Source organism: Strigops habroptila, chromosome Z (genome assembly GCF_004027225.2).
Source record: "Strigops habroptila isolate Jane chromosome Z, bStrHab1.2.pri, whole genome shotgun sequence".
Classification (NCBI taxonomy): domain Eukaryota; kingdom Metazoa; phylum Chordata; class Aves; order Psittaciformes; family Psittacidae; genus Strigops; species Strigops habroptila.
Genome location: NC_044302.2, coordinates 92,471,909 through 92,487,525, shown reverse-complemented (window position 1 = coordinate 92,487,525; position 15,617 = coordinate 92,471,909). Strand labels below are relative to the sequence as shown.

The following is a 15,617-nucleotide window of genomic DNA, read 5'->3' as shown; positions in this document are numbered from 1 at the left end:
AACACCTACAATAAATCAAACAGAATAAATATTAGAATCATATGAAACATCACATCTGACGAAGTTACTAATGAAGAAACCTCACATTTTCTGATGCCATTACCTGCAGTTAGGCTGGAAGCTTGTTTAACTCCAAGTGTACAGTACACTAGATTGCCAAACGCTCCAGAATATAGCAATAACGACAATAAACGAAACATGAAATACACTTCATCTATGAAATTATATTTTTAAGTTACAGACAATACACAACAACATGTACAAACTGCACAATGCAGTTTTACTTACTGCTGCAGAGTTCCTACACGCCTGATGTCTACTTGATGAATGCGACAGCTATTGAAACCCTGTCCTCAAGCTACAGAATGTAAAATGCCTAATTTTAGACACTCAATTTAATATCAGGGCATGTGGTCTAATGTGGTTCAGCTATCCCTGGTTAACTAACCAAAGAAGAAGAAATTGCTTTTGTCCTCACCTCAAGCTGAATAATGAAGACCATTCATCTTATAGATGAACTACAGCAAAGTTGTAGCTTTGTTGCATACTCTCTCTTCAGTCATGAATCTTGTGAGCATTTCTAAGTGTCCTTGATAGAATACCCAAAATATTCTGCGAAATTTGAAACACAGAATTTCTCTAAATCTATATATGCTACTGGAACGCCATACTTGCATTCTTGGGAAACCCAAAAAAGCAACATGCATCACTGAAAGGTATGCCAAAAAAACCCTCAACTCCTTCATTCCTGTCTCCCTAGCAAGGCATTGTGCAGCTGTCTGTATCCAGATGGATTAATATCTGCAGATATTTTTACTTGTTCCATAAAATGGAAAAATGATAGCACTTCAAGTATCTGTTGCCCACTGCCTTCTTATATCTTTGTTCAGTCTAGAGCCTTTGCAAATACAGCTCTTACTCATGTTTGGAGGTTACAATAACATTCAAGAAAACCAAGTTATTTAAGACTAATTCCCCCATTCCCCCCCCCCATCGTTCAGGGTAAGTTCTTTGGCAGAATTTTTCAAGTATCTCTACAATAACATTGTATTAAAAAAGTTGGTCACCAAATATCACCCCAAAATTTGATTCAATATCATTAATTAACACATTTGTTGAAATACTAGTAACAGCAATAAAGATTATATTAAGGTGCCCATTGTGTAAGATATTACAGAGGCTAAAAAGTGCAGTAGAGGACATCTAAAATGACTTAGAAGCTAGAGTGTAAGCTGTAGATAGCTATAATAAAATTATCAGTTTCAGCAGTACAAGCTTCAAGACCAAAACATTGGTACGTAGGCAGACCTATTTAATGTGTATGTAATGCAATTATGAATCTTGAGGTAAAATCAGGGCCACTGCTGAGATTGTTAGATCCTCGAGGGGGAAATCAGAATTGAGAGATGATAGGAAACCCAAAGAACACATGTGCAAGGGTTTTCACAAACACTCACAATTTACCAACTTCTCTAACACAAAATTCCACAGGAACTTCAGATTTCCTTTAAAGAAGGATTTTTTGAAAAAAAAAAAAAAAAAAAAGCCTGTTTTGCATAAAGGGCTTAAAATGTAAATACACTGCAGGTCCTCTGTAACCAGTGTATGCACTGCCATGGGAAACTTACTTTATTTGACAAAAGGAGCAGCTAGAACAAAAAGCCAAGACAGCACTCTCTGAGAATCTGATAAAGATGAACACAATCCACCAAATTTCTTTTGAATTTTTTTGTCTGTTCTCACTCTGTATCCTAGATTACACCTATATCTTTAGATATGCATAAGTTAAATACAGAGTGGCCAAAGACCAGTGCAAGAATCAATTTATTATTAATCTCTGCTGGAATCATAATGTTGAGCACAGGAGAGAGAATAGGGGATAAAAAGGTAAAAAAAAAATGAGGCACTTCCCAAAACAAGAGCAGCAGACAAGGGGAAAGAACTAAGAATGCTAAGGTCAAGATTCTAATTAAAAATTAAACAAAAAAATACATTTATATAGTTAGAAATGCCTGTACAGACAAGTTTCTATTATTTGGGGTAACAAGGGGCTAGAATTCTCAAAATACAGAAAGTATTGTGAATAATACAGGTACTGCAGAACATATGAAAAGGTTAGTACTGAAACTTGTAAGCAGCTCTGCAAGGCTTAATAGCTAAGGCTTTGTGCCTTGTGAAAGCAATTAAATGGCTTCTTAATGAGAGCTGGCCTGGGAAGTAATAGAAGTGCTTCTGCTCTCCCAGATATAATAAATCTTACTGGATCTAAGTAGTTTCAGGAGATAATACCAATATCTCTCCATCCATGGAAGACCAGTTTCGCAAGGTCTGGAAAACCGAACATTGACTAATAAGGGAGTAACAAATTAATTAACCATGGAAAAAAAAGTTTAACCAATCATCATGGTGATGGGTTTCAGAACTTCTGATTACTTTAAAACTCAAGAGTAGACAATTTTCTAAAAAATTTGGTGTGGTTCATACATGAGAAAATCCAGGGAAAATTGCAGTTGTCAGTGAAACCCTTTTGGCCTTTTATCTGGTGATGCTCTAAAAGAAAGGAGTGCCTTTCTACTTGTTAAAAGAATACTTTAATTCATCCAGCACTGTGGAGTTTCTAAAACAGATACATAATTCTTCAAAATAAATTGGCTTTGTAAGGAAATAAGAGGAGCACTGGTAGGTTTTCAGGAATCCTAAATTGTTAATGATAATGCCATCTTCTGGCAAAAAAAGAGAAGACTTTTTCTTTTTTACAACAAATCACAGCCAGCATTCCCTCAGTTATTGCCAGGATCTAAATTTTTTTGTTCATCTAAGAGAACATTGTGTCCTAAGGCAGAAAAATGTGACATTCTTCAGTGTGGTAGTTTCATATCAAAACCCAGGTTTTGTTCCCTGCAGAGCTATGGGGAAAACATAATCCTTCATTGAAAACAGAGTTGAGACAAAAGCCTAAGACTTCTTAAAATAGTTGGATATAGTGTGTTTTGGAAAAGAAGTGAGTCACTGTGGAGGTATAATTCTCCATGGGCACCCAGTTATAAGGTCGATCAATCTCAATTATAAGGTCACTGAATCTTTATTACAACATCGCTTTCAATTCTTTACTGTTCAGTAGTTGCCCTTCTCATTTTAACTGGCAGAAAGACTCGATGTCACTTTGAAGTTTTCACCACTTTCTCGCACAAGGGACCTGTTTGCTGCTGACGAAAAAGAGATGCTGAAGCTGGTCAGTGAAACTGTGAAGTCAATGGAGTCCAGAGCATCTTTACTTACTAATACACAAGCTAGCAGTGAGGGAGAAACAGTTAATGGTGATATACCTTACTGCTGGAACATGTCTGAACAAGCGACCAGTCAGCCTATCATCTTTATGTGGCAAACCTGAGTTCTCAACAACTTATTTCTTATGCAAGTAATTTTCACAACGATTTTAAAAGCCTGCTAAGTGCTGGTAACGGATAAGTACTTATTGTAAAAAAGCATTAGAATTTTATAAAGGGACCAAAAGCACAGAATAAGATTGCAGCTTGTCATCAGAGAACTCCTCCTCTGTTTCAGTAATTTCAGGCTTTTTAAAAGTCATAAAGGTGGGAGAAAAAAGTAGTCAGACGTAAATAGGAGAAAAAAGTGGTTCCATTTTATGTATTCTGAAGGAAATTAACTTACCACAAAATTATGCTCTAGGAGCTGATCCTCCATTTTAAAATGCTTTTAATTACTAATTAGCTCTTACACAGATCTTTTCATTCTCAATGTATTTTTCAAAGTGGAGAAAAGGCCTTCAAAGATAGTCAGTGAGGATCAGTCACTGTGAATGAAATGTATCACATAAAATCCCTATATAGACTATTATAAGAATAAAGCAGCCTTAGACCACTCTATCTTGATCCTTATTAACATCTGATCCAAATTAACATGCACAGTTAATTTGAATAACACTCCCATGCTGTGTTATCCTACTGTAGCTCACTCTTATTTACCTGACAATTTTAGCTGACTTCCACTGATATTCCTGAGTGTCACGGCTGAGACATGACACAAGTATCACTATATCTGTATTTTAAACTAGGGAAATTAAGTCATGGCAAAGTAAAGAAATTGTATGTGGCACTCCTACAAATGCAAACTAATGTAACCATACATTTAGTCCTCCAAATAACCTAAGATAACCATTCTGAATCACAAACATTGGTCTGATCATTAAATAATTTTATTAGGCACAATTGTCAAAGGCATTTGATAAACATAGTAATTGTTAATTAGAGTACAAAACCTAAACAGTGCCTTGTTTTCCTGCCTATCACTTCGTACTATGTATATCACTTTGCTTTGCAAGTACCCTTATAAAAGCAAAAGTTAAGAACTTAAAAAACTTGTAAACACATGTTGCAGGTAGGTATGTTTCCTCTCCTGACCACAACTAATACAGCAGTGTATTGTACCCATTACATGTAACCACATTAACCCAAACAAGCTTTCTGCACAGGATCCATCCATGCCAAAGTGTTTGCCAGTTTTTGAAGTATAGAAGCAGAAGCCCAGAACAAAGCCGATCCAGCAATCATACAAGAGAAAAGAGAGACTTATTAACTCACATCACCAGTCATCCATCTCTATTTCTTATTCATCTGGCCATTAAGCTCTTTTTTAACAAAGCCAAACGTGACTTAGCCCTCCAGAAGTGAACAGATAATTTGCTTTTCCAGAGCAGCACACAAAATGTTCTACCTTTAATCATTCTGGCCTCATTCCTTGGAAATTAGGGTATTCGTAAGTAGGGACCTATGAATCAGTGTTTGACGTTGCAGCAGATCCCTTTGTAAGATCATACAATTGCACTACACAGCTCCCCGTGCATGTACACAACATGGTATTAAGCGTTCTGTTGCTCAATGGAACAAATGTTGTAGCAGCCTGTTTTGAAGGAACAAAGCTGAATGCTCACAACAGGTAACCACTTAGTTTCAGTACAGTAAAAGCAAATGGAGAGGAGGGAATAATTTTAATGTTAAATGACAGCTATTTTGCAGTTGGACCATGATGATGGTGTTCTCCCTGCAGCAACACTCCTACTTCCTTTGATACTGACATACTAGCACAGGGTTGGTTACTAAAACTACAATTCATTTCATTGCTTTTTGAATCAGGCTTAAAAACAACTGAATGCTGGGGGGGTTTTTTTTGTTTTCCAACAGGTTCTTTTTCAACTGGCAAGACACTGCTGCTTTTTATAGTCACCCCTTCATTCTAACTATAGCCTGGTGACCTCAGCAGAAGAGAATCCATCCTACAGCTGATCCCGGACAACTGCTTAAAACAACAGCTGCATGGGAATGGGAAGTGTCTAATATTCAACCACACACTAGGAAAATAATCTATGAGTTATATTGGGATGCTGATCATTTGAAAATTGTGGCCAAGCTTCTCCCAACAGTAGGTTTACCAAATGGCTTTCAAAATCTGTGTTATAATTTTATCTAAATAAACTGCAGTGCATCTGGAGTTACACTGTATGACTGAGGGGGCACATGGTTACTGAATTTAGCCCCATAGGCAGTTATAATTTCCCTCACTGAAGTTAGCCCCAGACTGAGGAATTTTATAGCTTCATCACTGGAAGAATCATAGAATCAACAATGTTGGAAAAGACCTTTAAGATCATCAACTCCAACCTCTACTCCAGCACTGCAAAAACCACGACTAAACCATGTCACTAAGAGACTCATCTACGGGGTTTCTGAACACTTCCAGGGATGGTGATTCCACCACTGCCCTGGGCAGCTTGTTCCAATGCCTGAACACCCTTCTGATGAAGAAATTTTCCCTAATATCCAATCTAAACCTCCCCTGGTGCAGCTTGAGGCCGTTTCCTCTTGTCCTGCCACTTGTTTCTGGGGAGCAGAGACCGACCCCACCTCACTACAGCCTCCTTTCAGGCAGTTGCAGAGAGTGATAAGGTCCCCCCTGAGCCTTCTCTTCTCCAGACTAAACCCCTCAGGTCCCTCAGCCGTTCCTCATCACACTTGTGCTCCAGACCCTTCACCAGCTCCATTCCCTTCTCTGGCCCCGCTCCAGCACCTCAATGTCTCTCTTGTAGTGAGGGCCCCAGAACTGACCCAGGATTCGAGGTGCAGCCTCACCAGTGCCCAGTGCAGGGGGATGATCCCTGCCCTGGCCCTGCTGCCACACTGCTGCTGATACAGGCCAGGATGCTGTTGGCTTCTTGGCTGCCTGGGCACAAGCTGCTCATGTTCAGCTCCGTCAATGAGCACCCCCAGATCCTTTTCCATGAGCAGTTTCCAGCCACTCTTCCCCAAGCCTGGAGCGTTGCATGGGGCTGTTGTGTCCCAAGCGCAGGACCCGGCCCTTCGCCTTGTTGAACCTCACAGAAAGAGGGGGTGGAGGGCTGAGGCGGCGGCACCGCGCCAGCGGCCAGCCCCTGCCTGCAGCAGCCCCTCACCCCTGCGCCCCGCTGCGTGCGGGCTCTCCTCACACCCTCCCCCGCCCTGTTCACGCCGGGTTTCCCTCTCCTCCCACACACACCGGGGGCCCCACGGACGGAGTGGCCCTGCAGACCGCACCGCAGCCAGCTCGGGGGCCGCCGGGGCCGCCCCGGTCACGGCCGTCGCCTTCGCCTCACGGCGGGCACCCCCCGCCCGCTGCCCCCCGCGGACACTCACCGGCCGCGGCGCCGCCTGGCAGCACCGACTAGGCCACGTCTCCATAGTAACAACGCTTTTCCCGCTTCAAACCCTCGCGCGCAGCCTCGCACCCGCGGCTGACCAATAGACTGAGGGAACGACACGGAGGGGGCGTGTCCCGGCGGGGGAGAAACCAATCGGAGCTCTTCGCGGCAGGAGGAGGCGGAGCCTAGAGAAAGGCGGGAGGACGGAACAGGAAGGAAGGAGCTGTCGTGATTGGTTGAAGCTGCCTTCAATCATACGCCGCGCCCCGCCTAGTCGCTGTCCCGGAAGTGGAGGTGAGGGCGGGGGGTCAATGGCGGCCGCGGTGGCGGTGGCAGGGGGCCGCCGCGTACCGGGGGTTGTCCCGTTGCCATGGCAACACCCGGCGGGGCCTTGCCTCCGCCGGGCCCGGTCCCCGCCTCAGCCCGGTGCCGGGGGCTCTGCCGGCACCACGGCGGGCCGGAGAAGGGGAGCGGGGCCCTGGGGGGCCGGTAGCGGTGTGGGGGGACACCGGGGGTGGGTGTCCCGCCCGCGGTGAGGTTTGTCCTCCTCGGTCGTCGCGTCCGAGCGCCGCGTTTCCAGGCGTGCTCGGGAGGTGGTGCTGGTCTCCCGGCTTGGGCACCGCAGCAGCCGGGGATGGTCCCCGCGCTGCCCGGGGAGGGGGGTGACGGGCGGCGGGGGTTGTCTTTGGCGTGGCTGGTCTTACTGGGGCTAATTGGGGCAGTTAAAGAGGGGTTAACCGAGAGAGCCACCCCTGGGGCTCGGGTGGTGGAGGGGGACTCCGTGCTGCAGTTTGCCAGTTTGGAAGCGGGAGGTGTCATGGAGCCTCACTGGGCATTCCAAGAAAGAACGGTGTTGTGTAAATATGTTACTGAAATGTGCAGCTCTGTCAAAACGCAAAGCTCTGCCTGGAGCTGGGAATCACTGCATTCTGTGACATGGATTTCTTAATTGTTTTCTCCCTTTTTCTGTATAGGGCCAGCTGACCTGGCTGTGTCGCTTATTGATTACAGTATTTATCACTTAAGAGGTGTGTTTCTTCCTATTTACATCAAATTAATGCTTAACACATGTGCCAAGGTTTCGGTTTTGTGTAACAGCCTCCCGCCTAGTCCAGACAGCAGAGGGCCTGTCGTTTGTCACTCATTTCCTGAGCTCTGCCACTGACATCCTGTGGAGCTCTCTGCTGCAGGGGATCTGTCTTGGGGAGTTATTTCTCTGCCACTTGCAGTGATGTGGAGGTATTATCTCTGCACAGGGCCTTCGGATTTTTGCAACGGAAAAGCTTCAGGGTGCCAATTAGTGGCTTTCCTTTTGCCTTAGCATTTTTTTTCCTTTCTACAGTGTGATTTGTAATGTATCAGCAGCAGAGAAATTACATGCAGGTCACATTTCATGCTTCTGACAACTTTATTTTTAAGAAAAGCTTTTATATCAGATCCTGCTTCCTTGTCTTAAAAGGAAAAGAGTCAGATTTTTACAATTCAAATATAGTTAATAAGATGCAGCTTAACAGTGTAGTAACTAAGACGGGATGGATGACTTTCAATGCATGCTGAGATATGTTTGCTGGCTAAATACAGTGAGTCTGTTTGAACTCCAGGTTCTGTGTTGTTCCTGCTTGATCCTCTGTGCTCTTCCACAGTGCGGTTAACAGCAGGGCATGGCTGTGAGAGCCTGTGGCTTGATCATCTACAGGAGGCTGCAGTCAGCACCATTTGCTAAGGTCACTGACGGTATTGAATACCTCCTCCTTCAGACATCCTATGGGACCCATCACTGGACCCCACCCAAAGGTGATGTTTGTTCTGGTAACACACTTCAGGGTTGTTTGTGTCCAAGCAAGTGAGCTTATAGACTGAACTTTGGCTGAATGCTGCAAAGGTCACCTTTGAGGGGCTGTTTATCAGTTGAAGGTAGCCACTGATAATGCATTTTGTCTGATTACGCTGTTTGTGCTGCTGGGTGGGGAGTTTTGTGGCCAAAATTCTTTGTAAGTTGTGCCTGTATAAACTGATTGGGGTTGAGGAGGTCACCCCCCGTGCTCCTCAGATATCTGATGTTTCTGGCAGACATTGAGCAGACAACTGAAATTAGGCAGCTAGAGAAATTTCTACCTTCTCACTTGGGGTCTAACCCTCCACCAGGTGCCACTGTTACCAATGTGTTGTCTGACCTATGTGTAATTAGAAGGGACACGGTTTGCAGCTCAGTATTAGAAGGCAGGCTGAAATGGGTGATGATTTACTTTAAAACACCTTTCTTAGAAGATGCAGGAGTTTCTTTACGTTCAGGAGAACATTGGTGAAGAGCAGATACCAGCAGAGACGAGAGGGAATTACAGGAGAATTAATGTTACCAGCCATCTTTAACTAAGCCATCCTCACTTATCAGTGAGGCCCCAAAAGGAGACAACAAGCCCTGTGCCCCAAGACATGCAGGAACACCTTGTCTGTAAATACACGTGGCAGAGCCAGTGTTTGGTAATACATAGCTGCAGCCCTGGTATCAAGAAAAGCGTGGCACAGAAGTATTCCAGGTTCCTTGTAGATGGTCTTATATGCTAGTTTTTACCCTCTGAGATGTCTTTCTGCTAGTTACTACTTCTTGTTTTGTAAAATGCAGGGCTCTTCAAAGCATAGTGCAAGAGCAGCCTGTAACCAGGAATTCACTAACTGGAAAAAAGCTTGTAACAGTATCAGCAATGCTGTCCTATTAAGGGAAAGAACAAAACTTTCCAAACCTGCCCCTTTGTCCCCTTCACCAAAAGCCTAAGGGAGTAGAGTCTGTAGCATTGGAAAGCTAAAAAACATGTGCTGGGGCATGATTGGTTGTTGTGAGAGGAGAGGCCCATATGGAAATGTGCACTGGGAACACAGTAATTCTGGACAAGCGTTTGAAGTTACTTGTAGGCATTTCAGTAGGGAATGAAAAAAAAATCATAGAATTGTGGAATGGTTTGGATTGGGAAGGGCCTTGAAAGGTTCATCTGGTCCAGCTGCCCAGCACTAGGCAGGGCCACCTTCCACTAGATGAGATTGTCTTCAAGCCCTGAGCAGCCTGGCCTGGAATGTTTCCAGAGTCCTGAGCATCTCTCAGCTCTCTGGGCAACCTGTTGGAGTGTTTCAGCATTGTCATGGAAAACAGTGTTCTCCTTGTAGCTCGCCTGAATGTTGCCTATTGTAAGTGTAAAACCCTTGCCCCTTGTCTGCTGGCACAGGTCCTGTTCCACAGCCTGTCCCCATCGTTCTTAGAAGCTCCCTGTCAGGCCTGAAAGGCTGTCAGGAGGTCTCCTCGGAGGCTTCTCCAGACTGAAGAACTCCAGCTTCCTCAGCCTGTCCTCTTAGGAGAGGTGTTCCTTCCTTCTGATCAGTTTTGTGTCTCTCCTATGGACCCACCTCAACAGGTCCATGTCTTTCCTGTGCTGAGGGCTCCAGAGCTGGACGCAGTACTCCAGGTGGGGGCTCACCAAAGCAGAGTATAGAGGGGAAGATTCACCTCCCTCTGTGTACTGTTTAAGTTTTTATAGATCGAAAGCCACAGTTTGATGGCAGTCTTTAATAGTAGCTTGGTACAGATTGGGGGCAGTAAATGAAGGGGAGCTATTACATTGAATGTATTCTCTGTGGTATGAGTGGTCTTCAGAGGCAGCCTGAGGTTGTATGATGCAGTAACATAACTTGTATGTGATGCAGACATAGATTTAATGTGGCAGGGGTCAGAATGAGAGGTTATAAGAGTCTAACCCAGAGCATGCAAAAGCCAATTTACAGCTCCAGCTGTACACTGGTATTTTAAAAGTTCCCTAAGCAACTGCAACACCTATGGGATTAAATTGGACTTGCCTGGGTCTCCCCACATGAGCTTCATCAGCCTCATCTCTCCTTCCAGAACTGTGACTTTGCATTAGGTGAGGCTGATGGGAAGGGGATGCAAGGGTTCATTTCCTCCTCAGCATATTGGAACTGCATTAGTGCAAATGGCTGGGAGGATCTGGAAGCTGTGAGGCGCTGCCAGCAGCCCTTTTTCCACCCAGTAGATAGACTGTACTACACAAAGTTGGAAACTTACTGAACTTAGACCTGAGGTTATCAACAGCAGGGTGAGGTGATTGTCTTTCGATGTGCTGGAGAGCAGGAGGTTGCATGAGTGTTCTTTGAGTTGAAACTGGATCTCAGCCCTCCAAGCTTTATTGCTACCTCAACTCATTGCACATTTGGTGCCTACAGATCATGAGTGTCATAAAACATAGTGGTTACTTACTCTTTGTGGATGTTCTGTGGGCATTTGCTGTGGGTACTGTAAAAGTAATCCAGTTGTACAAGACCAAGTGGATTCTGTTTCTCAGCTATTAGCTGTAAGTCCCAGCTATGGAAATACATACTTTGTCAAAAAAGTGACTGCTTGACTTGCACTGTTGAGACTTGGGGGGGAAAAATACTTTTACTTAAAGTCTCAGTGTATTTGATGTCAAATATCCGAGACTTCAAATGCAACATCGGATGCTGTTTTCTGCACAGTTGCTGCTTGAAATCAAAGCATATTTTTCATTTGAGGTGATGTCAAGTTGCAGGAGGTGTTTAAGCTTCTGATATGTGAACAAAGAAGTGAGCAAGACCTGTTGGGAAAGCAAAATGAGCTTCCCACATACCCCAGTTCTAGTACTGAAGGGTGGCTTTGGATACCTGAGCCCCGAGGAAAGATTCATCTCTCTGATGAAATTATGGCTATATGCAGCCAGCTACATAGAAAACGGAGTGACACCAGGGGCAAAACAAAGCTTAACTTTTTTTTTTTTCCTTTTGAAACCTCCCAACTCTTGCTATGTTGCTTTTTTAGAGATCTTGCTTGGCTTGTTCTATTTATGTTCGGGTCTGGAGCTTTCATGAGAAAACCAAATCTGACATTTCTCAACAAAAGTACAAACAGCTGGGGATATGTTATATTTATCCGTTGTTTGTAATGGCACCTCTCATTCTGAGTAACGTAAAATAAATGATGTGTCTTAGAAGAACTGTACAGCTGGTGAAAGGACTGGCTTTTAGCCTTGCTGTGTTTCAGAGGGGAATGTGGGAGAGAAATAGGAATATCCCTGACTGCCTAACCGAAACCCACCTTTTAAATGGTATTTGTTGGTGCCTGTTCCTGTTGTTTCTGGGCTGTGGGCAAGAGTAAGAGTTTTGCAAAACTGAGCCGTAAGCTTCTGTGGGAGGGGAGGGTTGAGAGAGGACTAAGAACCTTGCAGATGAGCAGTTTCACCTCTAATCGGATAAAGGAAAGGCACTGAAGAGGCGCTCAGTCCTCAGTACAATCCAAGGTGGAACACTACAGGCTTTAGAAGACAAGAGGGGGACTTGAAGAAAAGATGTCTAGTGCTTGGCAGGCCACTGGGAGTTTCAGAAGATGAGATAAACAACGATCCTAAAAGCCACGAGACAAAGGCAAATCAAGACACAAGAATTGGAAAAGCGGTCTCTCTTCTCCAATTTCCATTTGGTTCTGTATCAGCTACAGTGTACTCTCATCCCTGTGTCCCAATGTTTCCTAGTTAAGTAAATGAAACAAAATCTGAGTTTCCTTCTCAGCGACTTACTTTTTCACCTTCTTGACAGGCCACGTGGACCCAGGAGAGGACGACCTGCAGACAGCCTTCCGGGAAACACAGGAGGAGGCTGGTCTGCAGGCCAGTCAGCTCACCCTCATAGACGGGTACAAGAAGGAACTGCACTATCCTGCCCATGGCAAACCAAAGACCGTCGTTTACTGGCTGGCAGAAGTGAAGGACTGTAACACAGAAATCAAGCTCTCGGAGGAGCACCAAGCTTTCCAGTGGCTGAAGCTGGAGGATGCTTGCAGATATGCGGAATATGAGGACATGCAAGCAACGCTGAAAGAAGCACATGAGTTTCTCTGCTCAAAAAAATAAATGCATTTGTGAAGGATAAGGGGAGTTTATGAAGAAACATGGCCTGCTTTTCTTTTTGTTGTTTTTTCCTTTTTGCTTTGTTTTTTTTAACCAGGGGAAGAACTACATGGCTGCAGAAATGTAGATTCCTTAAATTGTACAAATTCAATGAAGATACTTGAAGCTTTTGAAGAGCTTGTGCTTTTGTTTCCCCTAGCTCATGCAAAAAAGCATAATTGAACCATGAGCCAGAGATGTCTGAATTGAAACCCAGAGCTAACAAAGACTTCCTCTGTTCCAGCCTCTTTTTTCCTTTTTTTTTCCATTTCCCCTCCTTGAAGTGCTGAGCAACCACAGGTCTTTTTGAAAAATCAAACACCTGATATTTCTTGACTTGCTAATGTAGAACTGCAGTGTTGATAAAATGAGCATATGGAGATTTTTAATAGCAGCATATTTACTGCAGAAGGTGCACCTTGCATTTCAAATAGAGAAGCAATAGTTCTGTTCCCAACTCCTCCACCGTTATGCTGTGATAACTTGTCAAAATCATTTCAGGTCTTGTTTGTTTGTATCACGAATTTATGTACATCCGTAATGTACTGTTATGAAAACATTCTCCATGCAAAGAGTCTCAGTAAACACTTGATCTACAATATTTAAATTGTAAAGTCGAAGTTCTTTTGCCCTTTCTTTTCCTTTTTGCTCTTAAACAGACACCTTAGCCATGCATTATTCACGGGGTTGGGAAAGGGAAATATATCTGCCTAATATAGCATTTTCTGCACAGAACAGCTAAGCTAATGTGCAATCTTGCATCCGTTTGCTAGCATCTGTGGTTCTGTGGCTGCGGCCAGCACCCATGTGCACTGACAATGCTGTGCTGTGAGTACTCATGCTGGATGATTGCAGAAAGCCATGATGGTACCGAGGAGCTCACCTCCATCAGCTTCCCCATGGGCCTCTCTCTTGTCGACTGGCATTGGTGGGAGCTGAAGTTGTTAGCACTCTGTATGATTATGCATGTTCCATTCATAATCTTTTGGCTGTTCTGGTACATAAATACCAAAAAAGCATGATGGCATTATTAATATTTTTAGATGAGGAATGGGGTTTTCTGAATCCCAGTGAACTTTGGGGAAGAACAAGTATCCCTTCTTCCCTACTTCTCTAGCCTTTGCTGCCTAGCCACATGCAGAGCAAATGAGTGCATGAGAAAGTGGGTTCCACTCACACCTTATCTTCCTCCTGGCTGCAGGAGTGAAGTGAGGGTCATTGGCATTACATCAGCCCAGGAGAAGACCAGTGATACCAGAGATTCAGCATTTCTGGGCTGAGAAATATGGGCGGCAGTTCACTGTTTTGTTACTCTCCAGTTCCGCAGTGCTCCTCCTTTGGTGCAGCGTATATTAATAATGTTAGTACTACTGTGACAGCGGTGTCTTGCTCATCACTGTTATCTTCCTGTAGAGTGATTTATAAAAGCTCCCTTCTAGTGCATCCTTTTTTTTGTGTGTATGTGTGTGAATATATACATACATACACACAGAAAAGGATGCACTAGAGAGGGGCTTTTAGTATGTCTATATATGCGCACATAAACAATTTTAGTGCTCAACTTTATAGTCAGATTTTATAACTGAGTCAGATTTTATATCTGGCTATATAGTCAGATTTTAAACAGAATGCTGTTTAAAAGTATTGCTTTCAGGTGATGGTAGAGAGCGAGCAGCGCATAGATTGTGCAATTGCTTTGAGTGTTTCTCAGCTAGCTTTAGAAGCAGAGTATGGAAGGTGTCTCCCACTGTCACCAGGTCCAGCCCCAAGGCAGAATTGGCTATTTTGGAGTCTTTCCTGATAGATGTTTGGCTAGCATGATTTTTAAGACCCGATGAAGGCTCACACCTTCTGCTTCTCTGTCCATACCTTGGAAAATTTGGTCTCTAATATCTATTGTAAACCAGTGAGAAATAACTAAAAGATAACAACCAGTAAAAGAGAAGGGGAGAAAACAGTTACAAGCTTGTGCTGCTTCACAGTCTTATTTTTTAATTATTGTTTGAGCTACCATTTCATCAGTGCTATGTAAACAATTGTGTTACTGCCTTCATGTTTATGAGCAAGATTAGCATATTAAGCCTGAATTATAGTCATTAACAAGTCGTCTCTTCTGTCCATTCAGCAGTAATGGACATAAGCACTTGTTGCCTTGGAAAGCACATTAGCTGAACTCCAAGCAAGTATTTCTGTTTTAATGGCACTGCATACATTAGAGTTCCCAAAGGGCATCAAGGTTTTGGAATAACAAATGCTGTGCGCTGTAAGGTGATGTGTTCTTTGGACAAAAATTCGAAGGCTGGCATCTCAGTTGTGGTAGGAAATGGTACAAGGGATGTAACTGTCATAACTGGTGAGGCACTGCACGTGCATTTTGAGTGATTTATGTACAGAATGTATTCACATATATTTTGTGTGTAAAATGGTGCTTACGCAGTTGGAAACTTGACCCAAAAGGCTTTGAATTTGTTTTAAAGTGGAAACATTGGAAAGTCAGAATTTAATTCTGACTCGTTTGTGTTCACTGCTCGCTGGTGAAAAAGAAGAGTTCTTCCTCTGCCCATGTCCAGTAGTAAAATGTTTTCCCAAGGGTCATGTGGGAAACCCTCCAGTAAATAATTATGGAATAATCTGCCAGGGGAGGATGTTTATTTCCAACTTCTGTGATTTTTATCCCCTAAACCAGTAAGGTTTGTATTGTCTTTCTTGAGACCAGCTAAGTTTTTGGTCATAATAATATCTCATAGCAGTTAACTTTTTACCAGGCTGTGGGTCTATGTTTAGAAAACAGTAAGAATACTCAGAGATTTTAAATTCCTTAGAGACCTTACTTCTGCCTGAGGTTAAATAAAGTCAAACTCCAAAGAAGTCCAAGCTCCACTGAAATAGTACAACTTAATATAAGTAAAGTGAGAAGTGTTGGCTAAGTCTGAGTAAGAGACAGGTTAGGATATGGTTTGCCTTGC

At 43.5% G+C, this 15,617-nt stretch overlaps 1 protein-coding gene across 4 annotated transcripts; it reads left to right on the top strand.

Moving 5' to 3' along the window:
• The first annotated feature begins 6,953 nt into the window (after positions 1-6,953).
• NUDT2 (nudix hydrolase 2) lies at positions 6,954-13,252 on the top strand. Of its 4 annotated transcripts, none has more exons than XM_030470307.1 (4): positions 6,954-6,985; positions 7,666-7,719; positions 8,335-8,485; positions 12,302-13,252. In XM_030470307.1, the coding sequence occupies exons 3-4, from the start codon at positions 8,353-8,355 to the stop codon at positions 12,613-12,615; spliced, it is 447 nt and encodes a 148-aa protein (XP_030326167.1). In that variant the 5' UTR covers positions 6,954-6,985; positions 7,666-7,719; positions 8,335-8,352; the 3' UTR covers positions 12,616-13,252. The 4 variants fall into 4 exon arrangements, with proteins under 4 accessions (XP_030326167.1, XP_030326168.1, XP_030326166.1 ...); XM_030470308.1 differs by lacking the exon at positions 6,954-6,985 and adding an exon at positions 6,995-7,228; XM_030470306.1 differs by lacking the exon at positions 6,954-6,985 and having other exon boundaries at positions 7,010-7,719.
• The last annotated feature ends 2,365 nt before the right edge of the window (positions 13,253-15,617 follow it).

What these genes read in the sequence shown, in the direction of transcription:
- NUDT2 (XM_030470307.1), top strand. Translation starts at nt 8,353, where the DNA reads ATGGCTGTGAGAGCCTGTGGCTTGATCATCTACAGGAGGCTGCAGTCA. An exon ending in TCACTGGACCCCACCCAAAG is followed by an intron (nt 8,486 to 12,301) that starts GTGATGTTTGTT and finishes CCTTCTTGACAG; the next exon opens with GCCACGTGGACCCAGGAGAG.